Genomic DNA, 25,683 nt, shown 5'->3' on the forward strand with positions numbered 1-25,683 from the left:
AAAAGAGAAGCGTCAGGAGTGTTATGTGACTGTAGGGTACCAATACGCCTTAAAGAAAAAAAAAATAGGAAACAGTAGTGACACTTGCCCTATTATACGGAGAAGAATGTTGGACGACGAAGAAGAGGGACAAACAGAAATAGCATGTTGTGGAGACGAAGAAGCTGCAGTGGATGTGTGGAGTGACGTGGAAGGACAAAATTAAGAATGAAGTGATCCAGGGAACAGTTAAGTTGAGACAAGTGGCAGAAAAATTGCTAGAAAGTAGACTGAGATAGTTTGGGCATGTAAAGAGAAGATCTTTGGAATACGTACTGTAGCTCACCGAGTAGATGATATAGAGGTGAATGGAAAACGAGCCCGAGGGCGGTCAAAGAAGAAGTTAGGAGATTATGTTGAGAACGATATGCTACAGTGTGTTTTCACAGTGGACACGACACAAGATAGAAACAGGTAGAGAACAGCGATTCGAGAAGCCGACCCCAGCTAACTGAAAAAAAAAGGCTTAGCAGAAGAAGAAGAAGACTTGAATCTCTTGTCCTTTAATTGCCTCAAATTTCATTATATCAAATTAATAAGCAAGAGTCAGTAAAGACAACAAAAGCAAAATGAAGTGTGTCCATTATTTTTATGAAATACATTTCCACTATTATGTTGTGCTGCACACTTCTACGGATTGTAAGAAAAAAAAACACGCCAAATTACTTGATTTACGAGCTTCAGTAATGAACTAAAATAAAAAAAGAACTATAGCAGATAGTACATCTAAAGTACTTTCTTCAGCAGTTATGTTGGCTATATTATTAATTTCAATAATCAGAGTCAGAGTAGAACAAAAAGAACTTAATAAACAAATTATAAAAAATTTGATGTTTTTGACCTTGATCTACAGGACTAATTCAAAACAATTTTAATCAGACGAGTTTGCTTTGAATTTAACTTGTTACAATTGTACACATCAGAAGGAAAGAAAATGACTCATTTAGCACTTTAATTTTGCACTTTTATTTTTAATTTTTTTTCTTACACTTCAAATAATATTATTTTAATAAGTCATTTTATGATTTATCCTTTAATTATGAAAAACTACTTTCTTAAACATTAATATCTATATCTATATATCTATATCTATCTATCTATCTATCTATCTATCTATCTATCTATCTATCTATCTATCTATATATATATATATATATATATATATATATATATATATATATATATATATATATATATATATATATATATATATATATATATATATAATTGTTCGTTGAATGTTTGTTTATTTTTATTTTATTTTCAATCGAAAATTAGACGAACCCTATTCCATGAAAAACTTTGAATGGACACTATATCAGTTCACTTTTTCTTTCAGGGATGGAATCTAAAAATGCTAATAATTTTACCCAACATAGAAACGAGAATTACCAAGCTAGAGGAGAGGATATCCGAATTAAATTTGACATCATTAATTAGGAATCTTACGGAAACAAATATGCATGTAAATCTACCTACATTTCAGCTACAGGCATCAACAGATTTTACTTGGATTTTGCCAGCAGTATGTAACTTTCATAGCTAAAATCCCATTAATATGTTTTTCTTGTGCTGTTTATTTATTTATTTATGTATGCATTTATTTATTTATTTTGTTTCAACCTTGTATTTTCTTCTTGATAAATTATCAACTTTTCAATACATATTTAACTTAGAACTTATTCATTCGCTATCTTTAAAGTAATTTAAATCTTTTCTATTTCATACGAGGGGTGATCAGAAAATAATATTACAAAGCCTGCAGTGAAACGTGTATATTTGATTTCATACAACCAATATAGCCAACAGATAGCACATACATTAGGTTATTTCTGGACATGGTCGGTTGAGGCACTTGTCCCATCATGGGATGAGTTTGAAGATTCCCTCCTGGTAAAAATTCTATCCTTGTGTGTACAGCCACATTGTCACAAAGTGTTTCACCTACTGGTCCGAAGAAAAGCAACAGATTTCTAGGTGCTTCTCCAAGTGCGGGAACAGGTAAAAGTCGCTTGGAGCGAGGTCTGGGCTGTAGAGAAGGTAATCGATGAGTCCGAGCTTAACTACTTCAAACAGCGTGGTGGTCTTCTGGGCTGTATTCGAGCACGCGTTGTCGTCCGCGAACTTTTGACACAATTGTGTGACATGCTCACGAGACATTAAAGCTTCTCCGGAAATTTCTACCAGCTGCCAGTGAATTTCAATCGCAGCCACAAGTTTCGCCCAGAGAAATCGAATAACTGAGCGGACTCCTTCGCGAGATTAGTTTTTCAAACGAGTCTCATTTGTTTACATACAACTAGCGCCATTTGGCTGAAATTGTGCACAGTTGCCAACTCCATGTATTAAAATTACCGCACAATCCTCATTCGTCTATAACAAACGAAATTTTAGAAATATCGGCCTTGTAACATTAGTTTTTGATCCTCCCTCGTATTAAATATTCTCTTGTGAATTTTCGTACTCTTAACCGGATAACGATACTAACTTCTTAAATGTGTATTGAATACTTTCAATAGTACTTACTGTTATTAGAATTATATTTTGCACTAGTTAAATATACCCATGCTTCGCACGGGGTCTGTATTGGAAGTCAACGCTTGTGGGAGTATCACCATTGATCTCAGCGACCGCGAAAACTATGGGTTTGATACTAATATCGGTCAGTTTGGATTATATTTTCATGTCTCGTTATCCCCCCCCCCCGCTGACTCCCGGCATGCATACAATTGTAACTAAATTTGCAAGTCATCGCTAATGGGAGTGTCACCATTGATTTCAGCGACCCGAAAACTATGGATTTGACACTAATATCGGTCATTTTGGATTATATATATATATATATATATATATATATATATATATATATATATATATATATATATATATCGGTATCTCACCCACCGGTGACCCCTGGCCCGGTGCCGAATAGCATGACTTTCGAAGTTAATGCGATTGGAGTTTCACCATTGATTTCAGCGACCGCGAAAACTATGAATTCGACACTAATATCGCTCATTTTCTACTACTTTTACATGTCCCGGTAAACGCCCCCTTGAGACCCCCCTGGTTCGAATTTTGACTAAAACGTTTAACTCTGGTCTGGACTAAAGTATTGGTGACTAAAATTTGGTAACTCTTGGTCAATTTGTCTGGTTCCCAAGCCGGTTCCGGTAAACGCCTCCCTGAGACCCTCCCTGGTTAGAAATTTGAGAAAAATCGTCTGGTCCCCAGGCCGCACACAGACAGACAGACTGACAAACGCACAAACAAACTGTTTATTTTATTTATATTATATAGTTTAGATAGATACCTTATAATTGAAACTGAGAGGCCTTAAATTGCACGCAGAAATACTTCAGTTCGAATGGCTTTTATTTGGGTGGTAGGTGGTTGGCAAGTTCATTCCTGTTTGACACTTTACACTAAAGATCAATTACTCTACTTTATTCAATCAAATATCATACGTTCCTTTAATCACAATTACTCCTAAATTAACCCATGAATCCCAAAATTTAAAATCAAACACCAATACTCTTTTAACAATCGGGATCATATTTATGAGGTCGTGCTAGTTGGTAGATCCATAGTAACATAAATATATTCTTATGTTTAGCTTTGTTTCTGCTTCTGCTAGAGTAAACAGCGCGCATGTGTCTTCTTGATATGCGGATGTCCTGAGTAGATTCTCGTATCTGCTACTACCACAAATTCTATCCTTCACACATTAGACAGCAAAAGTAGAAGAAGTAAGCACTGCAGAAGTAAGTAGGTATGCATTAATTGCAAATTTGAAGCGAAACGATCAAAGAGTTTTCTTTTAGTGTATCAATTGTTTTCTTGAGAGAGCACGACATTCTAAGAGTTGAATTTGTTGTATCAGTGAAAAGCATAATAGTTTTGAAAAATGGTTTTCGCAGATCAAAACGAAAAGGACTTCGTCCTAGTTCTAAATGCTGAAAATTGTATTTTCCAATGTTTACAATGAGAATTCCAATGTTTACAATGTTTACAATGAGAATGTGAGGAGGGGCGCTGGCTCAGTGGTAGAGCGTTCACCTCCGGTGCTTGGGGTCTCGGGTTCGATCCCAGCTCGCGCTGTGTGGACTTTGTGGTGGACAAATAGCGTGCTCGTTGGTTTTCTCGGGGTTCTCCCATTTCTTCCCACTTTCTTCATTCCATCATTTCATTCATTTCTCATCATCACTGTCTCCTTTAGCCTAACCGGCATAACCGTGGAACGTAAAACTTAAAAATTTCATTTTTTTCGTGTGAATTTCCAATATTAAGTTTATAGTAATCCCGATTTTCGGTGATTATTCCTCAATGTTATGTCCTATCGCGAATTCTACCGCTTACAGCACTCAGTGCGCGCTTTAAACCACCATGTCAAATTTGGCGAAGAATCGTTCAGGCATGTCGGAGGAGTACCCGGATAACCAAACGCCTAGGTCGAGTAAAAAGGAGCTTTGCTCTAAAACGACTACTGAAATGGACATCAAAATGTTTATTCTTCAAGATACGACAATGTGTAAAACATTAACGTTATTACGGCTCAGTCGTAGTTCGCTCACTTCTGGTGTGTGCTTGTCCTTGGTTTGATCTCAGCTCGTGCGAAGTAAGATTTTAGATGGACAAACTCAGAGCATATGAATTTCTTCGGAGTTCTCCCCTTTCTTCCCACGTAATTCACTCCATTATATTATTCATTACCATCATCACGTCCCCATTAGCCTTGTAGCAAAATCGTATGACGTTAAACTAAACAAAAACTTACAATATTCAAGCTGCACTCAGGTTCTTAATATCAAGTTACAGGCGCTGAGGCCACGGGCCTATGATATAAGATCACCCACCATTCCCAACGTTTCACAAATCACGTAAGGGATCGTGTTACACATTGCACGTTGGGGGTGACGTTTAGTATAAAAATCATCTTCTCCAATTCATGACATAAGTTATAATCAGCAGACCAAGTCTGGACTCCTAGCTGGAAAATCCGAGAAATTAATATGCTAGAGCGAATTGTTCATGAGCATCTCTTGTGGTATTTTGGTCTTGTGTACACAGAGAAAAAAGGTATGTGGGGAACGTAAAAACATAGGTTACGTGCGTAAATCTTAAGAGTCTTCATCCCGGCGAAATCAAAATACCGCTAATTTTACAGTAATTATGTGATATCTTCAAATAGATAAAATATAATTGAAATGTGGATCAAGAGCGCCCTAAACAATATTATTTTACATGAGATACCGTTATCACGACTCACTTATCTGCTTTCGATTTCGAGCCATTTTGAAAATCGGCATTTATTTTCGCGTTTCTAAACAGCTGAAAACGGTAAGCCACTAGGTGACTTGTGATAACGGTACCTCACCCAAAATAATATTGTCTAGGGAGCTCTTGTTCTATATTTCAATTATCTTTTATCTATTTGAAGATATCACATAATTACTGTAAAATTAGCGGTATTTTAGTTTCGACAGGATGAAGACTCTTGACGTATGACTATTATGTAAGATCCTGCAGCACACGCATAACTGAAAACTTACGTTTTATAATATTTCGTATAAGTGTTCCATCTATACGTACTTTCCGTATGAAAGAAATAACTTAATATAAGCAGTAACGAACTCATGTACAGATGGACGTATACAACATATAGTTGACGTATGTAACATACATATACATAAGTAGTATACGGAAGGCTGTAAAATGTAAGACATCCTGCAGTGACATGATGTAGCATCTAAACAAGGAAAAAGGCAGTACATATGTAGCATATTCATAACATATGCTCCGTAAAGATTTCCGTATCAAATTTATGGATTTCGTATACTTGTACAATATGTATATAGATGCCTAGATAAAGGATTTTTTCCAGTATATGGTTGGATAGTCATGTTGAAAACTTAGGAATTTTTTTCATAGAGAATATTGCTACGAGGTATAACTATTATTTTTCTTCTTCACAAAAATAGCAAAATTTTATCCCGTCATAGCTTACACCTTCCATACTGTAATTGAAACCTCATAGTGGTCTCTTCCTATCTAGGAACAACTTCAGAAACTTCATTTTGTCGATTGTTGAATTTGTTATCGTAGTATTGAAAACAATTTAATGTCTAAGAACATTTCTGATAATAACACTTCGTACCGTAGCAAGCCAATCAATTCTTTCATTATTTGGGCTAACACCAAAACTGAATAAGAACCTCCCCTGCTTTAAGATGATAAGCACACATTCTACGGTGATATTTCACGAAACGTGATATTAATTTACTGATATTTAATCTTTACTAGCTGAACCTGCGCTCTCTACACAGCGCATCATTTACATATGAGCATGAATCTCCTTGTCATTCCTCATAACATCTGTAAATGTGCCTTTTACAGACACAAGTGAAAGAAGTCTTGATAAAGATCGGAAAGGGCTACCATAAAGGAGAGGTTTTTTCAATTATTTTTTTTAATATCTCGCACCGTTTGCAAGATTTGAACCTACTTTCGGTTAGATTTTTTTTAAATGTTTTTTTTTAATTTCAACACCCAGTGTAACCCTAAAAAATGTTTTAAGAAACAACAGACATGTTTTTGAAATATTCAATTAGAACTGGACAATCTACACAAAATTTCTAATCGATCAATGAAAACGGTACGTTCCAAGAACTTGTGGTTTTCGAGATCTCATTGTCGAAAAGATTGGAGACAAACATATAAACTTTTCTTTAAAGACAAACATATAAACGTAGAATTTTAATATATAGATGGCCATGATTTTTGGTTTGACACATGATTTCGCGATATTTTAGCCTTTGCAGCTGTTATATTTTGTGGAAAATTGAACCTTTCTTGGTCTGCCAAACTTTGAAATACCACTTTTAATCTTAACCCTATTGTATCTTTCTGGTTCAAGACTTTCCAGAACATAAATATCATTGATGCGTGACAGCTAGCCTTTCCCAAGAACAATAATTGTTGTTCTTTTTCTTCTGTCCCCATCTACTTTGTGTACTGTGTAGTCTACTCAATTTTTTCCCCCTACAAATAAATTAAATTACAAGGTGTTTCAAAATGAATATCGACGTTTTATGTCTTTGTAATATTTATTGTAGTCCAGCAGGTGTAACGTCGTTGGCTTCCCGCGCTTGGATCTGCTCGCCACTGGGGGTGTGGTAAGAGGGTAGCCAATCACTACAAACCGTCTACTGCGCTCAGCGAGCCATGAGTAACCAAGCTGGCCACTCCCTATAAAAGTCACTACAACTTTTCGCGGGAAACCAACGACGTTATTCCTTCCGTACTATAGAACTAACTTACAATTATAAATAATACATCAAATGAAAGAAACTCAAACAGTTTTGTACGTACTCAGATACTGTTTTCTCTGTCTGCCGTTAGAAAGCGCTAGTAGCAAATATGGTGACTATAGATATGCTACATTGACTTGATCCCTAGCCTTCCACTGCAAGCGCTGCTATCGGCTGAAGGAATTCCACTCGCTTTCTCTCGCTTAGCAACAGCTGAACCCTTATTTGTTCAACGCGTGGGTGTGTGAGGGTGTGAGCATTAGTTCGCATTTTTGCCACGGCTCAAGACATTTTGGCAGCACAATTGTTGCTACATGACGATGAAGATTTTCTGGATCGTGTTGTCTTCAATGATGAATCGAAATTTCACCTAAGTGGCAATGTGAACACTCAAAATGTTCACAACTGGGGGTTAGCAAATCCCCACGAGATGGTTCAGATGTAACAATACTCCCCTAAGTTGAATGGATTTTGTGCCATGTCCCGGCGGAAAGTTTATGCGCTTCCACGTTCACCAGATCTGACGCCATGCGATTTTTTACCTTTGAGGATTCATAAAGGATCACGTGTGCGTGTATCCGCTACTAGCTGACCTACCCATCTTAAGAAAATGAATTGAAGCAGTTGTTCAACAATTACTCCAAACACACTATTCAAGATTTGGGAAGAACTCGCCTATCAACTCGATGTGTGTCGTGTGACAAAGGGAGCTCACATTGAACACTTGTAGCAGAAACTGTTTGAGTCGCTCTTTCATTTATTGTATTATTTATAATTGTACGTTAAATGTAATAAATACCACAAGGAATTAAATCTCTGATGTTCATTTTGAAACATCCTCTATTTCTGCTAATGAACATAATAATTTCCATTGTAACATCTAACATTATTTGGAAAAACTATATACTTGACATTTGGGACATCGTTTATGGCAGTATAAAATAATTAAGGAAATATGAGAACAAAACAAACTGATAGTAACATGCAAATGCAATTTTGCAATTTTGCAATTTTGCAATTTTTATACTGAAATTGGTTAATAGAACAGAACTGGAACCTATGTATTATTAAGATGGAGTTTGCGAAGTGAATAATATAGCGATTGTACGTAAAATGTCCACATCTTTGTCGTTGGTTTGATCTAATTCGCTTTTTCCTTGTTGTGTGTAATTTCACATAATATTTCTCCTTCACTTCATGAAAGCAACATGCTAGGGATTTTAGCATTAAACGAACAACGATGGTTCTCCTACGAGGAAAAGATATTAGTTCAAGGAATTAAATAAATATTCTACATTTGTAATTTGCATTCTTTTAGTATAGAATAAAATGTATATTGATCCCATACATAATGCCAAGAAACGACTAACCGTAACGTATATTGATCCTATACATAATGCTAGGGTTTGTGCGTAATTAATGATACCGGCCGCCGCGCGGCGCTCCAGTCGCCAGCAGCGTGCTCCTCGGCGGGGAATTTGAGTGGGGGACCTAAGTTAAGCAACGCAACGGAGAGCAGTTGCGTCTAGGCTCTGACGCAGTGAGGGTTACGGAGCGCAGAAACTGTTTTTGAGTTTTTGTCATGGTAAAAAAAGTGAAAATATAGCGTTCACTGGAGCAGCGCTGTGCGATTAAAATTTGCTTTCACCTGGACAAAACCGCTTCCGTGACGCTTGCCTTGGTCAAGGAAGTTTACAAAGACGATGACCTGTCAAGGACCAAGGTTTTCCAGTGGTTCCGAGAATTCAAGAACGAACGGGAGACCGTCGAAAACATGGAGCGATATGGACAACCTTCAACGAGTGGTTTGGACAGAAATGTAGCCAAAGAGAAAAATCTCCTGGACTCCAACCGTGGTTTGAGTGTAAGATTAATCACCGAACATATGAAAAACAACGGTTCACAAAATTATTTATGAATTCGTGGTTACCGCTTATTTAGTCCGTCTTGCCACAGCTATCGTACAGACTAGGTGTCAGCTCACCAGACGTTTTTATGTCCCGAAAGCTCAAGAGAAGCCTGAAAGGTCACCAAAATCTTTGAAAGAGGTTATGGCAGCTGATTTCTAGGGACCCATTGCAGTGTGGGAATCGCGTTAGCAACGGTGTATCCACACCCAAGGAGACTATTTAGAAGAATTTTAACAACATGTACCGATCGGATTAATAAATTCTTTTTACCAGATCCAGTCTCATTACTTTACGGATAAACCGTGTATTTAAGAGTAGGATGATGATGAAACACTTTAACATCTTCTCTTTTTTTTCTTCTGAAGGTAGGAAATATAATACTTTTAAAAATAATTAAACAATATTAAGTGCACTCCACAACCATTTCTATGTATATACGCTATAAGTCATTAGTTGCTTTATATGGACAAGAATCAGAAACTAAGGTCATAAGGTCCATATTTCTGGAATTTCGTCTGTTATAGAGGAATGAGAAGTGTGCAGTAGTTTTACTACATGGAGTTGGCAACTATGCAGAGTTTCAGCCACCCGCCAACTACGGCGCTAGTGGTATGTAAATAGAAATGGCGACTCGTTTCAAAAACTGGTCTCGCAAAGAAGTCCTCTCAGTTATTCGATTTCTGTGGACGAAACCTGTAACCACAGCTGAAATTCATCGGCAGCTGGTAGAGATTTACGGAGAGACTATAATGTCTAGTCGGCATGTCGAAAAATGGTTTCGAAAGTTTGCGGCTGGTAAAGAAAACGTCAACGGCGAGGAGCCCAGTGGCCAACCCAGGACGGCGTCTACAGATTTGAGCAAAGCGAAACATCATCGACCAACCATCCATACAGCCCAGAACTTGCTACAATCGACTTTCATCTGTTCCCGCACTTAAAGGAACACCTTAGGAGACTGTTGCTTTGCTTCAGATGAAGAGGTGAAACACTTCGTGACAACGTGGCTGAACATGCAAGAACAGGATTTTTACCAGTAGGGAATCTTCAGACTCATCCCACGAAGCGAGAAGTGCGTCAACCGTTATAGATACTATGTCGAAATATAACGTTATGTATGTACCGTCTGTTGGGTGTATTGGTGGTATGAAATAGTGTATACAAGTTTCACTGCAGGCTTTGTTACCTCACTTTCTGGTCATTCCATATATATATATATATATATATATATATATATATATATATATATATATATATATATATATATATATATATATATATATATATATAAATTTTCGTTTCTATTCTCAGATGGGTCTAAACTTGATGTTCGGTGATGCAGCTGATTTCTCAGAGATTTCCAAGACCTCGAAACTGAAGGTATCCAAAATATGGCATGAAGTTTCTGTAGATGTAAACGAAAAAGGGACAGAAGCAGCTGTTGTTAGCGATCAACGTAAGATTGTTTTTCATTTCATTTCATTACTTGCTTTAGATTATATTGAAACTTTTGTTCTTTGCATTTAAATAATCAAGCAGTTTGAGTACAAAATTCTTCAAGGGATGTCACAAAAGTTTCCATTTATTGTGATTATTCAAAGTATGTGGTAAATATTTCCTGCGTTGACCTCCAGATCGTACATTGAACAAAAAATAAATAAAATTTAAAACGCCTATTACTATGTTTCTGGTGTTTTCAATCGGCCATAAATTGAGTCAATGCTAGTTGATGTAAACCGCATATCTTTTTATCGTCTAAAACTCCCCTAACATCCCAGAAATCTGTTTACGCTAAGTAAAATAAAGTTATCTTAGAAAGGTAAATATCAATAAACTTATCAGACAAGTCGTACAACGTGTTATGGCATTATAAAATGCAATAAGATGCACCTACGGAGTGAGTTAAATAAGTTTCTGGCCTCGGAGTGAAAACGTGACGTCAGGTACACAGCGATAGCATTTGATTCAACACAGTTGCCTTGTAGTTTGAGAAACTTAATACAACCATTCTGCAGTAATTCTACCCCATGATAATAAAACATGCCTCTACAGCTGCTATAACGTCATTAGTGTATCTAAATTCAGTTCCCTTCAGGTGCATCTTAAGTTTTGTGAAAAGAAATAGTCTGAGTGGGCCAGATATGAAAAACAGGGTGATGCACAATGATATCAAACTTCAGTTCACACAGTTTGTGCATTGCGATGGTTGCTTTGTGGGAAGGAACATTGTCTTGCAAGAAGACGATGCGTTTGGACAGTTTTCCTCGCCTCTTCAATGCGGTATGAATTTTTCCAATATGTTCACGTATCATTCAGCATCCAATGTAGTGCCTTTTTCCAGATATTCCCTCAGCAGTTAACCGAAAAATGACACCCACCACTTTCCCAGTAAATTTTTCTCTGTGACATTTTTTCGGCCTTGGTGACCTAGTGTGTCACCACTGTATAGACTGAGTTTTGATCTCGAAATCGTACTCATAAAATTGTGTCTCATCAACATTAACAATTTGTTTAATAAAGTTGAAAGCACTCACTGGAAAACGGCACAACACACTCTGTGCACTGTCCCGTGTTGCCCGCTTCTGATCAGCTGTGAGAGGTTTGGGCATCCACTTTGCCGAAACCTTTTTCATACCAATTTCTTCATGCGCGATGTAATCCACACGCTCCACACTGATACCTAGGGTCTCTGCAATACGAAATAGACCAGTTTTTCCGTCTGCAAGGATTGTGTCGTGTACACGATCCACCGTTTCCATAGCCACCATTGTTTTGGGTCTTCCACATCTCTCATCATCTTCGGTGCTCGTTCTGCCCTCCGAAACTCTGCTACCCACGATTTCACTGTATTATGTGAAGAACAGCCATTGGCAGTTGTCTGTGTCAATCCATAAAAAAAAAATCATTCGCTCGAAGGGCGCCCATCAGGGGGGCAAGGTGGGGCGCTCACCTCCTAGAGGAAATTGTACTTCAGAATATCGAAAATCCAATAGAATTTTTACATTAGTTACAGCAAAACTTGAAACCATTTTTGAAACGTCGCTTACACTTGGACGCTCACACTGGAAAAAACAACATGGGCGCCCTTCATTCGCTCCCATATTTCTTGAGAAGAGGTATTTGATGACTATTCTTTTCACACATTTGGTAAAAGTCTCAGTGTGCTCCACCATGGTCACTTCAAACCTGCAACAAAAAAGAACTATTTGAAATACGTTTACGATTGTTTGCAAAACATCCTAACTATATATAAAAATACATGAACTGACATAAAATAATGGGGTACTTCTGGTTAAAGTCCAAAATAGAAATTTTTCATGATTGTAGATTTCCGGGACTAACCTACAAGAAAAATGCCAAAAGTGAATATTTTTAAGTTTTAGGGGGTCTAAAGGGGCGATAAAGAAATTCCCAATGTTATTTAAATGGATCTTTTTTGGACATATAATCTCATATTTTTAGGTACTTGGAATTAGAATAAATACTTGATATTCGGTATACTTGTACGTTTTCGTTCTCGTTAACTAAGTAAATCAGCAAGAATAAAACTTCCCAAATTTAGAGTGGTTTTATGGGGAACTGAAAGATCTTTCTCGTGTTATCTATATGGGATATCTTCTACACCCCAAAATGTTCTGGCAGAATCAAAGTGATGAAATTTGGCATGGTTGTAGCCTTCCGGGAGTAACCCAAAGAAAAATTACCAAAAGTGAATATTTTTAGTTTTTAAGGGGTCTAAAGCTGAGATGAAATTACCGTCTTATTTAAATGGGCGTTTTCTTGAGATACATTTTTTTTTATCTTTTAGATAGTTGAAATAGGAAATGAAACTTGAAATTTCCTAGAATTGTGGGTTTAAGAAGTATGGGACCGTAGACCGAGCAAGGGTGTGGGCCTGGGGGAGGAGCGCCCAGTTAGCCGAAGAGTAATCCTCTAAAATATAGTTACATGACATACTATAAATAGTTTGAAATATTATTTCATTTACTTCGTTGGGCTGGACACTTATCTAACCCCCTCGTAACTTTTTAATTGGGTGCTATCAACGAAGTATTTTGGAGATGTGTTAGGTTATGGGTCAATTCTTACGCATCAAAACTGTGTTGTCTTCTTGAACTATCTGTGTTGTCTTGTCTACGACTTTCTTTCTATATGAAAAGGTAGATATGAAATATACGTTTAGGATTCGGAATTAGATTCCTAAGCTTTCGGCAGCTTTGGCCATGTTAGCCCGTTAACGTGTAAGAGATGACGTTTCTCGACGAACAAACAGTCCGGGGAATCGGAGAAAAAAAGAATGAGGAAGGAACGAAGGGCCTGGGACCCTTACGATAGGCATTATCCCGGAATTTGCCTCACTCACGGTGGTTGACCTGAAAAAGCTGTTACAATGTGTCGACAGTGCCCTTCAGCTCTTGTTAACAAATCTTTTTAAAATATATATTTTATGACTTTTGGACGAAATTGATTAAATATTTTATGTATCTATTATTTACAGTCAAGTTTCACTTTAGTGTTTTAAATTGTATGCGGAAATTAAACTTTCATTGGGAATGAAACATTAAACGTTATTAAGAGTGGCGTTTTTAGTGTTGTTTGTAGGATTATGGTAGTAATAACAACACTAAAAACAGCCTAGTGTTAAGTATCGACAGTTTAAATTGATTTTCGGTCAAAAATATTGTACGGAAAGAAATTTTGTTGTTATTTTTTTATATAGAAAAGTGTACAAAATTGGGAAAATTAATTAATTTGCACAAAATTTGCTTCGAGTTTAGTTAAAATTTAATATTACCATACCAATTTGTTTTACTTTAAGTATTGCACCTTGTAGATTAAAAATGTGGCACTTTTAATAATTTGTGTAATGCAATTATAAGAAATGTTTTTTAAAACGTTACGTTTATAAGTTATGCACTGTTTTGTTTCCAGGAATGAATGCTGGGTTTCGTACATTTCCAAAGAATTTCACTGCTGATCGTCCATTTATATTTTTGATTTATGATAAATACACAATGACTGTACTTTTTATGGGGAATTATAAGACTCCGCTTACTCCGTAATTTTGGAAAGATATGGGAAATTAGTTTTCCAGCTTAGTGTTGGGTCACAGTGCCAGTTTCGTAAATGATTTTTCAGCCTTATTTCATCACAAATAGTTATGTTTCAACTTTAAAATTGCTCAACCGAAGAAGTTAAAATGTATTAAAGTATAAATGTCAATAAAATATTTTGTTCAAGTATTTTTTGTTTAGTCATTTTCCGTTTGTAAAATATCTAAGTAAGAAAATGGTGAAAGAAGTAAAGTTACCCCATATGAAAGGATACAAGCTGGTTTCGAACTCTCCAAGAAGGTGTAAGTAATACTGTGTCTTATTAACACAAGAGTTAATTAGCACTATCACTCATTTTATTTATTTATTTTTATTTTTTTATTTTTATTTTTTTTTTTTTTTTTTGCTCTTAACTTTGTTCCATATTGTTTTCGTTTAGATAATGTTTCAAGATTAATCATAAATCCTTTGTTTCACTTGAATCTTGTAGTTCTGAATGATCATAATTATCATCATCATCATCATCATAGGTATTCTGCCATTATGGGTAGGTCACTTGCCGTAACTGAAAAGCTCCATGCAACACAGTCTTCCGTTAACCTCTTGTTCTTCTGTTTTGTTTTGATCAAGGATGTTATGAAATAGAGGATCTGCACATACAACAAAATCGTGAAGCCATACGTCACAACTTCGCCCCACCTACTCTGCCCACTCCGCGCCACTAAGATTGCAATGTTTCGAGCCAACAATCATGGCGGAAGCGAGAGCAGCCAATCAGACGTGCCGGGTTAGACGGTGCTCGGTTGTTTTTTGGCTTCATTGAGTTCATATGATGAAGAAACGTGCGTATGGCCATATTCTCTATTTTATAACATCCTTGGTTTTGATATAGCCCATTAATTCTAGTCTCCTTTGCCCCATCTCTCTCTTTCCCGCCACCATATCATCTAGCACATTCCTCATGATACACTTCCTTCTCAGCCAATGTCCCATCCCTCTTCTTAGTAGTTCTGAGTAGTATCTTCTTATTCAATATCAATGATAAACATTGAGCATATTGTGCGTTAATTGAATCAGTCATTGCAAAAACGGCACATGTGACACTTTGGGTGAAATGGATCTTTTGATGAATTCTTAATCAACAAATTATCTGAACAAGAGAAGTTCATGTGCAACTTTCCTAAAATGATGTGAGCTAGTGGAAAAGTGACTTGCAAACATAATGAAAAACGACTAATATTAGTATCGAATTAATAGATTTTGAGGTCACTCACATGGATAATGCCACTTCAGATAACATTTGAGTTCAAATTCATCCTCCTTTCGCATGGAAGCGAGGGAACGGTGTGAAGGAGATGACACGAAAAATAATCAAAATGACCTATATTAGTGTCTAAATCATAGTTTTTGGTACAGCTGAAATGAATAACGACACTCCTAAAGCTGTGCAAAATCTATGTTCAACACAATCATCGTGGGACATTGGAGATGACAGTGTGAAATTGGTAAACATGAGGGACATTTTCATTCTAGAAATATTTATTTAATATATTACACATGATTAATCATCGTAGACAAAAATAAATGGTCATTAAACTATATCAATATTGTAATTTTCGTTAGAGTAAAGGTACTTGGGTTTTCCATTACTTTTTCAAACTAAAAAAAACGTTAGGTAGATTATCTACAAGATTATAAATAAATAATTTTTTAATAGTTGAAGGGGTGGATTCCAGAAGAGCCTAAGTCAATTTTTGTCAATTTCGAGATATTGGTCCTATTAAGTTCCATTCCAGTGTCCTCGTATATTAAACTGGGATTCATGCCCAAACTCTATAAATCAAATTAATTGTAGGCAAAAGAAAACAGCGTTGTTCTCCAAAATGCCCTTAGTCAGCAGTATTCTCTGAAGTTATTTTCTGACTGATGGATCATTCCATGTCAAATCACCTAGAGCACTGTGCTTCAATGTCTCAGAATCTCTTCATTTTTTTTCATATATTAACCAATGAAATTATGCTAAACTAATTTTTTCCGATTTTTTTGGGTGAGAAACGGGCCAGGGAGATTTTTTTGAAAAATGTGAAGTTTGCTTCAATTTCACTTTCCGACACTCAGTATTATGGAACTAAAATTACCATAACTTCTTCATTTTTGAAGTTATTGGGGTCATCCAGGTGTCAAATGAAAGCTTAATTCTTGCTCTTTTAGGAGATCTTAAGTAACTTTGCAAAAGATTAAACTGTCAAACATTAACGGGCATACAATTCAAATTTTAGGGTTTTTTAAAAATTGTGTCATTGCTCGTAAGTAACAACTATGAAACCTTTGAAACTTTTTAAATAAAATTATCTTAGCACATAAATAATATGACTAAAAAGGGTGCTTTTGGTATTTTGTAATTGTTTTTATTTTACGTGTACGGAAATATACAGTTTTAAGTTTTGTTACAAATTGTGTCATTGTTCATAAGTTAAACTAAGACACTCTTGAAGCTTGTAGAATCATTTTATCACATACAAGATATGGTTAAAAAATAAAAAGTGTGCTTTTTGGTATTTTTGTAATTATTATTTTTGTAAGTCAATTTATGAATCGCTCTGGGCCTTCTATATTCTACTGGCCAGAAAATGAAGACTTTTGATGGATATTTTTTGAAAATATCATCTGGGAAGTTCCTGTTCCATTTTTTACAAGCCAATCAGCCCGGACTTACGCAACTGAAAGCAAAATTAAAAGAAGATGTCATATCATCAATGAAAAGAATGAGATGTGAAATATAGGACACAACATTTTGTATGTAAATCTATGTAATTCTAAGAAGTATTACTGGTATGAATGTTTATTATTTTCATCTATGTACATTAGTCTATTATTTCTTATTTCTGTTGGTAGGGTTTGTAATAATCACTCAACCCCTTACATTGCTAGGTCTATATTTTTCATTCACAGAACCGCAAGATTATTACAAAAGAAAAAAGGTATTCCTTTTTATTATTTAATCATACCTAGTAAATGCAAACTAATCCTATAAAAAGTTACAAAAGTTTGATAGTTTTAAGCGATGGTACAATTGGGAAAAAAGTTGAAAGTCATAGTTAAAGCAGAAAAATATAATATTATGGTAATACCAAAACTACACATTACACCAGTTCTATTTTTAAGCATACCTAATATTTACAAGATGATTATTTGAAAAAGTTTTAAAGTGTGACACTTGTCACTTCAGGATAAGGATGGCCAAAATTTTCCGAAAGCGGAAAATTCACTTTCCGGAATTTTTCCAAATTCCAAATTTTCCGAAATCGGAATTTTCCGAATTCCGAAATTTTTTCGATTTTCCTTTCCGGAACCCAGAAAGTAAAAATTCCGGAATTGGCCATCACTACTTCAGAGGAAAGGCATAATCTGTTAACAATAAATCTGTATATTTATGCACATTTAAAACACAAATAATAATAATAATAATAATTGCAAAAATACCAAAAGCACCCTTTTTTATTTTTTAACCATATGATGTATGCGATAAAATGGTTCTATAAAAAGAAGCTTCAAGAGTGTCTTAGTTGTAACTTATGAGCAATGACACAATTTGTAACAAAACTTAAAACTGTATATTTCCATACATGTACAATACAAAAAATAAATAAATAAAATAAAACAAAATAATAATTTTAAAAATACCAAAAGCACACTTTTTATTTTTTAACCATATTATTTATGTGCTAAGATGATTCTATTTAAAAAGTTTCAAAAGTTTCATAGTTGTAACTTACGAGCAATGACACGGTTTGTAACAAAACTTAAAGCTGAATATTTCCGTAAATAAAAAATAATAATAATTACAAAAATACAAAAAACACCCTCTTTATTTTTTAACCATACCATGTAAATGTTAAGATGGATGTACAAAAAAGTTTCAAAAGTTTCATAGTTGTAACTTTTGAGCAACGGCACTTCCAAAAAACAAACTAAAATTTGTTTTATATGCCCATTAATGTTTGACAGTGTAATCTTTCGCAAGGTTGCTTAAAATCTTCTAAAAGAGAAAACATTAAGCTTTCATTTGACACCCGGTGATCCCAATAACTTCAAAAATAAGGAAGTTATGGTAATTTATGTTCCATGATGCGGAAAGGCTCATGCAGTTCGGATCTCATGTTAAACTATAGTTCCACGTCTCATTTAGGCTCCTGCTGAAAGAGTTGCTAAATTCAAATCGAAAATCAAACCTAAATTACTACACCTTTCCTGTAAATTTCCAGTTTTTGGCACCCGATTTCAAAATCTGCAGCAAATACAACATACAATTGTCTGTGGTGTTTTAAGGATACTGATTTCAAATCAATTATCCTTGCTCTTAATCCCATTCCCTGTCGTATTCAGGTGTCTATCTTTTCTTAAGTAACCTGCACTTCCCAGTGGATTATGAAACAAATCCTTTCTTCAATGCATTCGTAGCAGAATGGAAATCTGTTGATGGAATAGGCCTATTTAAACATTACGAGTCTCGTATAAAGATAATAATAATAATAATAATAATAATAATAATATAAAGATAAAGCCCTGTCGTTCATACTTGCATTCGAAGTGTAGAAGTATCTTGTAACATATATTATTGTCGTGTCTTTATTGATAAGGGGTTCTCGGTGCAATTATATCATCAAGTGCGTAAAATTCACGCCAACCTCTGCTAGGTGGTCTGTACAAGCTAGTTTCGCATCAAATCCGTACCAGAGCAGGGCGAAGCATGAAGCACAAGAGGGAGGTTAAAAAGTTTACGTGATAATGTTTAAATGAGTGGTTCCCAACCTGTTTAACTGGCATCTCCTTCTTAAACCCTGTATATTTCTCATTAGCATCCCTCCAGCTAATTGGCGAGGCCATATGTGCTTTTTGTCTGAACCATCTATGATTTCAAATCTAGTATTGAAATCTCAAATCTTCAATAATAATAAAAATAACGATAATACAATAATAACTATATTTTCAGCTTTAGTTCCTCGTAGCTATACGATTAGCATAGACGTCTTCGGCGCGGAAGATCTGAGTTTGATTCCCGGCGAGAACTTATGTTGTTTGGATTTTACGTTAAGCTGTAGCTTCGCGTCTCATATAGTTTTGCTGCTGAACGGGACTCCAAACCTCAAACCACTCACCATGTTTTCATCTGTTTATATTTATTATGTGTTTAATTACTTATAAATCTCGAATGGGAGTCTAAGAAAGATAAAATACACTGAGGAAAAAATTGTATGTGGTGTACGTAAAATCGTATGTTACATTTGTAAATCCTTTAGTTTTTTGGACTCAACGTATAGCAAACGTATGGCTAAAAATGGGTGTTTTATAATACTTTCTGTATAAATATTCCATTTGCACTTACTTTACGTATGAAACAATATAGGCAGTCAGGATCTCAGATACAAATGGACGTATATAACATATAGCTGACGAAGGTATCATATCTATATGTATGTAATATAAGGACGACTGTTAAATATCATTCTGCAACGGCATGACGTAACATCTAAGGGTAGTGCCTATGTAGCATACTGATAACGTATGCTTCGTACTGATTTCTGTAGTAAGCAAGAGGATTCCGTATATTTGTACTATATACCACTGTCCGGAGAACGGATTTTTCTCAGTGTATCAAACACGTAACATCTCTTAAGTTTTTTGATAATTTTATAGTTTATTTCTGTCGCTAGCTTGTCATCCCCTCGCTTTTTCTTCAATTCCCCTCAAGGAGGCGGACAATTGGGAACCACTGGTTTAAAGTTTAAGACGATGTAAAGTTGGCACTAGCATATTTATTCCAAAGAAAAACAGGGTTAACTTTACATTGTCTGGAACTTCTCGTGGCTATATCGTTAACGTACACGTCTTTAGTTCAGGAGGTCCGAATTCGATTCCCGGTGTAATCTCATGCGGTTCGGATTCCACGTGAACCAGTAGGTCCATGTCTCATGATAACCTTGGTGTTGAAAGCCTTGGACCATTTTGATAACCTTGGACATTAAACTCCAACGAAATGTAATCCAATTTGCATTGTATGCTTCAGTTGGTATCGTTGTGAGGTTCATAAAGAATGCTAACTAATAATGTCAATCTAGCTCATGTTGATGGGCATTTCTCATGCAATTGAACCCAACATGGCTCATCTATAACGACTCTACTATTTGCCGCAAAATACTTCTAAACCATGCCCACTCTTGTATGCAAAAGCAAATGAAGACGAACTGGTGCGTGTAATATAAAGTTAATTTGAGAAACACACTTGTACGTGGTAAAAGTAACAAGGGCAAGACTTTAAAAAAAATGCATCATTAAGTGACTAGAACCCAAGTTCTGTATGCAAACTTGAAATCAAAAGTTTTTTTTTTTTTTTTTTTTTTTTACAAAGTGTACGATTTTTTACAAAAGCCAGTGTATTGATTACGAGCATCATCAGCTAATATTGCATCTAATAAAAATGTTAAAATTATAGACAGTAATAACATTCATGTGTAGTGCGTTTTTCAAAAAACTTTTATTTGGAGCAAGAGTTATTTAAGGATGATATATATGTACCGCGTAAGAAATGAACATAAATTAAGAATTATAATGCAACGTATTTCGTAAGTAATAACATTTATAATCTCCTCTTTTTGCACACACACACATACAACACCCAGAAACAGAAGAAAGAGAGGAACAAGCATAGTTGTAGGTTGAACTTGAAACTTTGTGACGTCATCGGTATGTAGCCAATAAGAGTGCTAGTTCAGCCATGTATTGGATGAACCTCTTTGGATCGGCGGAAATGCTGACTAAGCACGGAATGTCGTTTACTAACATGAGAGACAGGGGCGGTTTTAGGACTTTAATTTTGGGTAGGCCCTTTCCCTAGCTTATGAATACATATATTCATTTGATTAGTGACAGTAGGAAATTACTTTTACAGTAGTGGTTGATGCTATTTGTTATATAATTATCTAACATTAATATAAATAGTGGAAAATATATTTACTCTTTATTGTATCTTTTAGCGTTTACATATATTTCAAAACATTTGGGTAGGCACGGCCTACCCAGCCTGCCCGCTAAAGCCCCCACTAATGAGGGGATATTGCAATATTAGCAGAAGTGTTCTTTCTGAGCACGGGAAGAATAACGTATAATAATGAAAAATCGGAAATTTTAATATTGTAGAAATTGTCGCCATTTTTCCTGTAAGTTTAGATATTTTCGGAAACGCTTAATTACATATGCTTAATTACTATATTGTGTACCGAAGAGCATACGACGAACTTAAAGAAATCTCCATCTCATTAAAGAAAGAGAAATGTGATGATTTTAATAATTTCCTTCTTTTCTTCCTTATGGGTGGAGTTCTGAAAACTCTGGAACATGTATTCTGTTACTTTTAATTAATACTTTTTATACCAAATTTCAAACCTCCAACTTAAGAATTTTAGATACGCATGTACACATTTTCTGAACAAATGAACGGAAATTAGGATTTTGCAGAAGTGATTTTCTTTTATATGAAGCTTGTGGCACCATCTCGTTACACAAAGATTTTGTCTGGTCTCAATTATTTGACTTTTTTTGATAATGCAGGTTTGCTTTACACTTTAAAAAATTAACACATCCTTGTTGCTAAAAAACATTACATCCATCTATTTCTTACCGTCTGAACTTTAAATATATTTGATACACACAAATTTAAGCAATGACTCACACAAGTGGGTATATATTACTTTTGGAAAAGTTGCATTTAAAATAATATAAACATCCCTGACTTCTTCTCTCATAGATGACCCTAGTAGCAAAAAATCTTTCGGCCAGTTAGCGCGTGCTTGGATTTTGGTTTTCTACGCTTGCATTTGAAACGCATGCTTTCATACAATCTGCCTTTTGTTGTACTTGCAAGCGATGCTTTAGACCCTTCACAGAGCGTCACAACATCACTAGCCGTTCATTGGCTATTGACTTGACTTGACTTGTAAAACGCTTGCGTGAAGCTAGAATGGAACACTGAATGTAAGGTTGTCCCCATGTAACTTCTTTACTGGAATTCAGTTTGCGGCATGCTGGCATGTTTTCCAATCAAGCTGGATGCAAGCTTGGGCCACTTGCAATTGAAGCTTACAGCAATTAATTTGCAAGTTGTCTCTTCTTCTATAGGGGAGATTCCATCGTAGCCTTGCAATGATAAGTTTGTCTGAATCAGCACAGTGCTCCATGGGTTTTCTTTTAATACTCTCGCTAAGCCTTAACCAGTGACGTTGTGTACATGCACAAATGAAAGAAACAGCTTTGGGGAAGGGTTTGGTTTACGTAGTATACATAAAACATGGTGGAAAATGAAATCTTTAAGTTTTACGTCCCACGATTATGCCAGTTAGGCTAAAGGAGACGGTGATGATGAGTAATGAATGAAATGGTGGAATGAAGAAAGTGGGAGGAAACGGGAGAACCCGGAGAAAACCCACGCACACGGTGTTTCTCCACAACAAAGTTCACTTGGCGGGGGCTGGGATCGAACCCGGGACCCCAAGCACCAGAGGTGAACGCTCTACCACTGAGCCACCGCGGCCCCCATGGTGGCAAATGAAGTACATATAACTAACAAACTCTATGGCCTAAGGACCCGCAGGTTCAATACTACTTTCACAAAAGCTCTCCATTGACTTCTGTCCTTATGAAGGACAGAAATATGATGTTCGAAGACAATGCACTAACCACGTGCCATTATATTCTGATGACAGTCATTTAATTGGATATTGGGTGGTCATTCTTTGTCAACAAAGCTTCTTTCTGGCTTTTTGGACCGAAGTTCGATACATATTATAAAGGTAACCAAGCAAGCTCTGCAGCTTTTTGTAGAGGTCTGTGTTCAATTGGCCCTCACACAGTGAGCGAATGGAGATAAGTCAAGGATCAGTTGTTGGTGTGGGTATTTCCAACATACTACCTGGTTGTGGCAGTTCAGTTACACCGTGAACTTACGTAAGGACAGAGTGAACATGTTACCTCCACAGAGTGTCATAAGGGAGCATTGCCAGACTGGTCAAGTTTGGGGTCCTTGGCGTGAGTCTTTAAAGGCCCCCTTATATATATATATATATATATATATATATATATATATATATATATATATATATATATATATATATATATAAACACGTCAATTATAAAACATTATAAGTGGCAAAATCATACTTTCTGTATTGAATAAATATATACTAGGAAACAGATACAAGAAAAAAAGATACAGTAATACTAAGGAAATCAAACGTAATCGTGAACTTCACAACAGGTGAAAGCGAATAAGCACAAGGGGCCGTTATGGACTAGAGGGGCCCTTCGCTAATTACGAAGTTTTACTGGCTCACGAGGCCGTACTGATGTGAGCAAGGGGGCCCGAGAAGACTTCTTTCGGAAAGACGAACTTAGGCCTCCGCAACCTTTTTGGTAGGAAGACTCTAGAACGGGGGAGCAAAATTTCAGGTCGCCAGGTCGCCATTGGTGACTAGAAATTTAGAGCTGGCGACCAGTTTTCAGTAGAAATGCTTTCTGCCTAGACTCACAGGGCTGCGCAGTTTGTGTTTTGCACGAAAATAATTGTCACTGAGTGAGAAAAAACACGGAATGTTAAGTCTCCACAACATTCCCATCCCATCCTCTATCGAAATTTTTTATCCAGCCTTACGAGATTCCCAAATTTGCTTTCAATTGTCACATTTTGTGCAGTTTTACCTGTGAGTATCACTTCATGTGAGAGAGGCTTCAGCAGTCTCAACAGAGATAAGACTGCCTACAGGAGTCCATCAATAGCTCTTCACTTAAGGACTCGGGCCCTTGGCAATGGCCAAGTAGCGAACGTGGTGAGTCCGGCACTGTAAGGGCGTGTATGCTATAGGAGTTCAATTTGGGGTCAAACGCCGCTGCTGCGAAGCGGAAGATATGCCAGGCGTTTGGTGAAGGTGTCGTGGGTACGACAGTGCAGCTGTGGTTTAACAAATTTAAGGACGGTGACGAAATACTCGAAGACGCACCATGTGCCGGAAGACCAACACATACAAATTGAAGATCTTCAGCCAGCAATTGAGCCGAACAGTGGCCAGACGTGTGGCTAAGATTTAGTTTGAGTGAAGAAACCATTCGGCAACACTTCCATTAACTTTCGGAGCACTACAAGTAGGGTCGATGGGTCCCACATGATTTGATTCCGGGCCAGAAGGCAACGCGAGGAGACACCTGTGTTTTTTTGCAGTCTCGTCTGAGGAAGGAGCTATTTATGGACAGGATGTTCACATGTGATGAGAAATGGGTCTTGTACAAAACTCTACGACGCTGTCAACATTAGTTAGCATTCCACGAACCGGTTCTAATACAACCAAAACCAGCACTGCATCAGAAAAAGGTTCTCTTATGTGTTTGGTGGACTGCTCGCGGCATCGTACATCGAGAACTACTACCAGCTAGTCAGAGCATCGATGCAACTAGTTACTGTCAGCAGTTGAGCCATGTTCAAGAAAAACTCAAAACTCAAGGCACTTCTGAATCTCAAAGAGGTCCTCCTATTACAGAAAGACGTGAAGCCCCAGGAGGAACCGGGACACCGTTCTACGCCTTGAATGGGAAGCACTATTGCATCCGCCATACTCCCCGGACACCGTTCGATTATCATCTGTTCTATTTCTTGGACATTCATCTTAGAGGACGCCAGTTCAAGTCCCTAGTAGAGGTGCAAAATGCACTTGATACTTTCTTCGCTTCACGGCCTTCCAAGTTCTACCGCGATGGAATCCACGGCCTTCCAAAACGTTGGTAGAAGGTCGTCGATGCTGATGGTGACTACTTTTGAACTTCCAAGTACGTGTTAAGTGACATATCAATGTTCGAATGCTGTGAGTGAAAAAGCGAGGGAACTTTCTTGGTTACTTTTATAATTCTGGTTGCTTTCCATTTACCTCATGATCCTAAATCAACACTGGAAAGTTTTAGTGCTTTCATTCATAGTAAGGAACTACGAAAATCAGGAAAAAAGATACTTAAACAGCAACTTCATTAATGCTTATGTTTGTATCCGCAGATGGTGAATCCTGAAGCTAATGCTGAAGAGAAAGATCTCCAAACGATGAAGAGTACAGCTAATTTTCTGAAATATTGTACAGTGCTGAACGTAGGCCACTAATTGAAAACAGTTTGTCAGAAAAATTGAGAATTTTACGGTTAAAATGCGTGAGTGCACATGAAAGAGAATTGTGTAGGATATTAAAGTTCATCGGCGGAAGAAATTTTTACAATGAAAAAACAAAAAAACAAATAAAACAGTATTTCATGTTTACAAGTGTAAAACCATTGCAAGGGCTATAC

General features: G+C 36.4%; 1 protein-coding gene across 1 annotated transcript in view; it reads left to right on the forward strand.

The window, feature by feature from the left end:
• The window catches only part of LOC145674244 (ipis-1-like), a 75,193-nt gene extending 60,694 nt beyond the window's left edge, over nt 1-14,499 (forward strand). Inside the window, exons 8-10 of the mRNA XM_081744080.1 lie at nt 1,379-1,564; nt 10,568-10,712; nt 14,189-14,499. Coding sequence (XP_081600206.1) covers nt 1,379-1,564; nt 10,568-10,712; nt 14,189-14,319 — 462 coding nt within the window. The 3' untranslated portion in view covers nt 14,320-14,499. The remainder of the gene's footprint in view (nt 1-1,378; nt 1,565-10,567; nt 10,713-14,188) is intronic.
• The last annotated feature ends 11,184 nt before the right edge of the window (nt 14,500-25,683 follow it).

This window comes from Thermobia domestica, chromosome 17 (assembly GCF_964235325.1).
Source record: "Thermobia domestica chromosome 17, izTheDome1.hap1.1, whole genome shotgun sequence".
Classification (NCBI taxonomy): Eukaryota; Metazoa; Arthropoda; class Insecta; order Zygentoma; family Lepismatidae; genus Thermobia; species Thermobia domestica.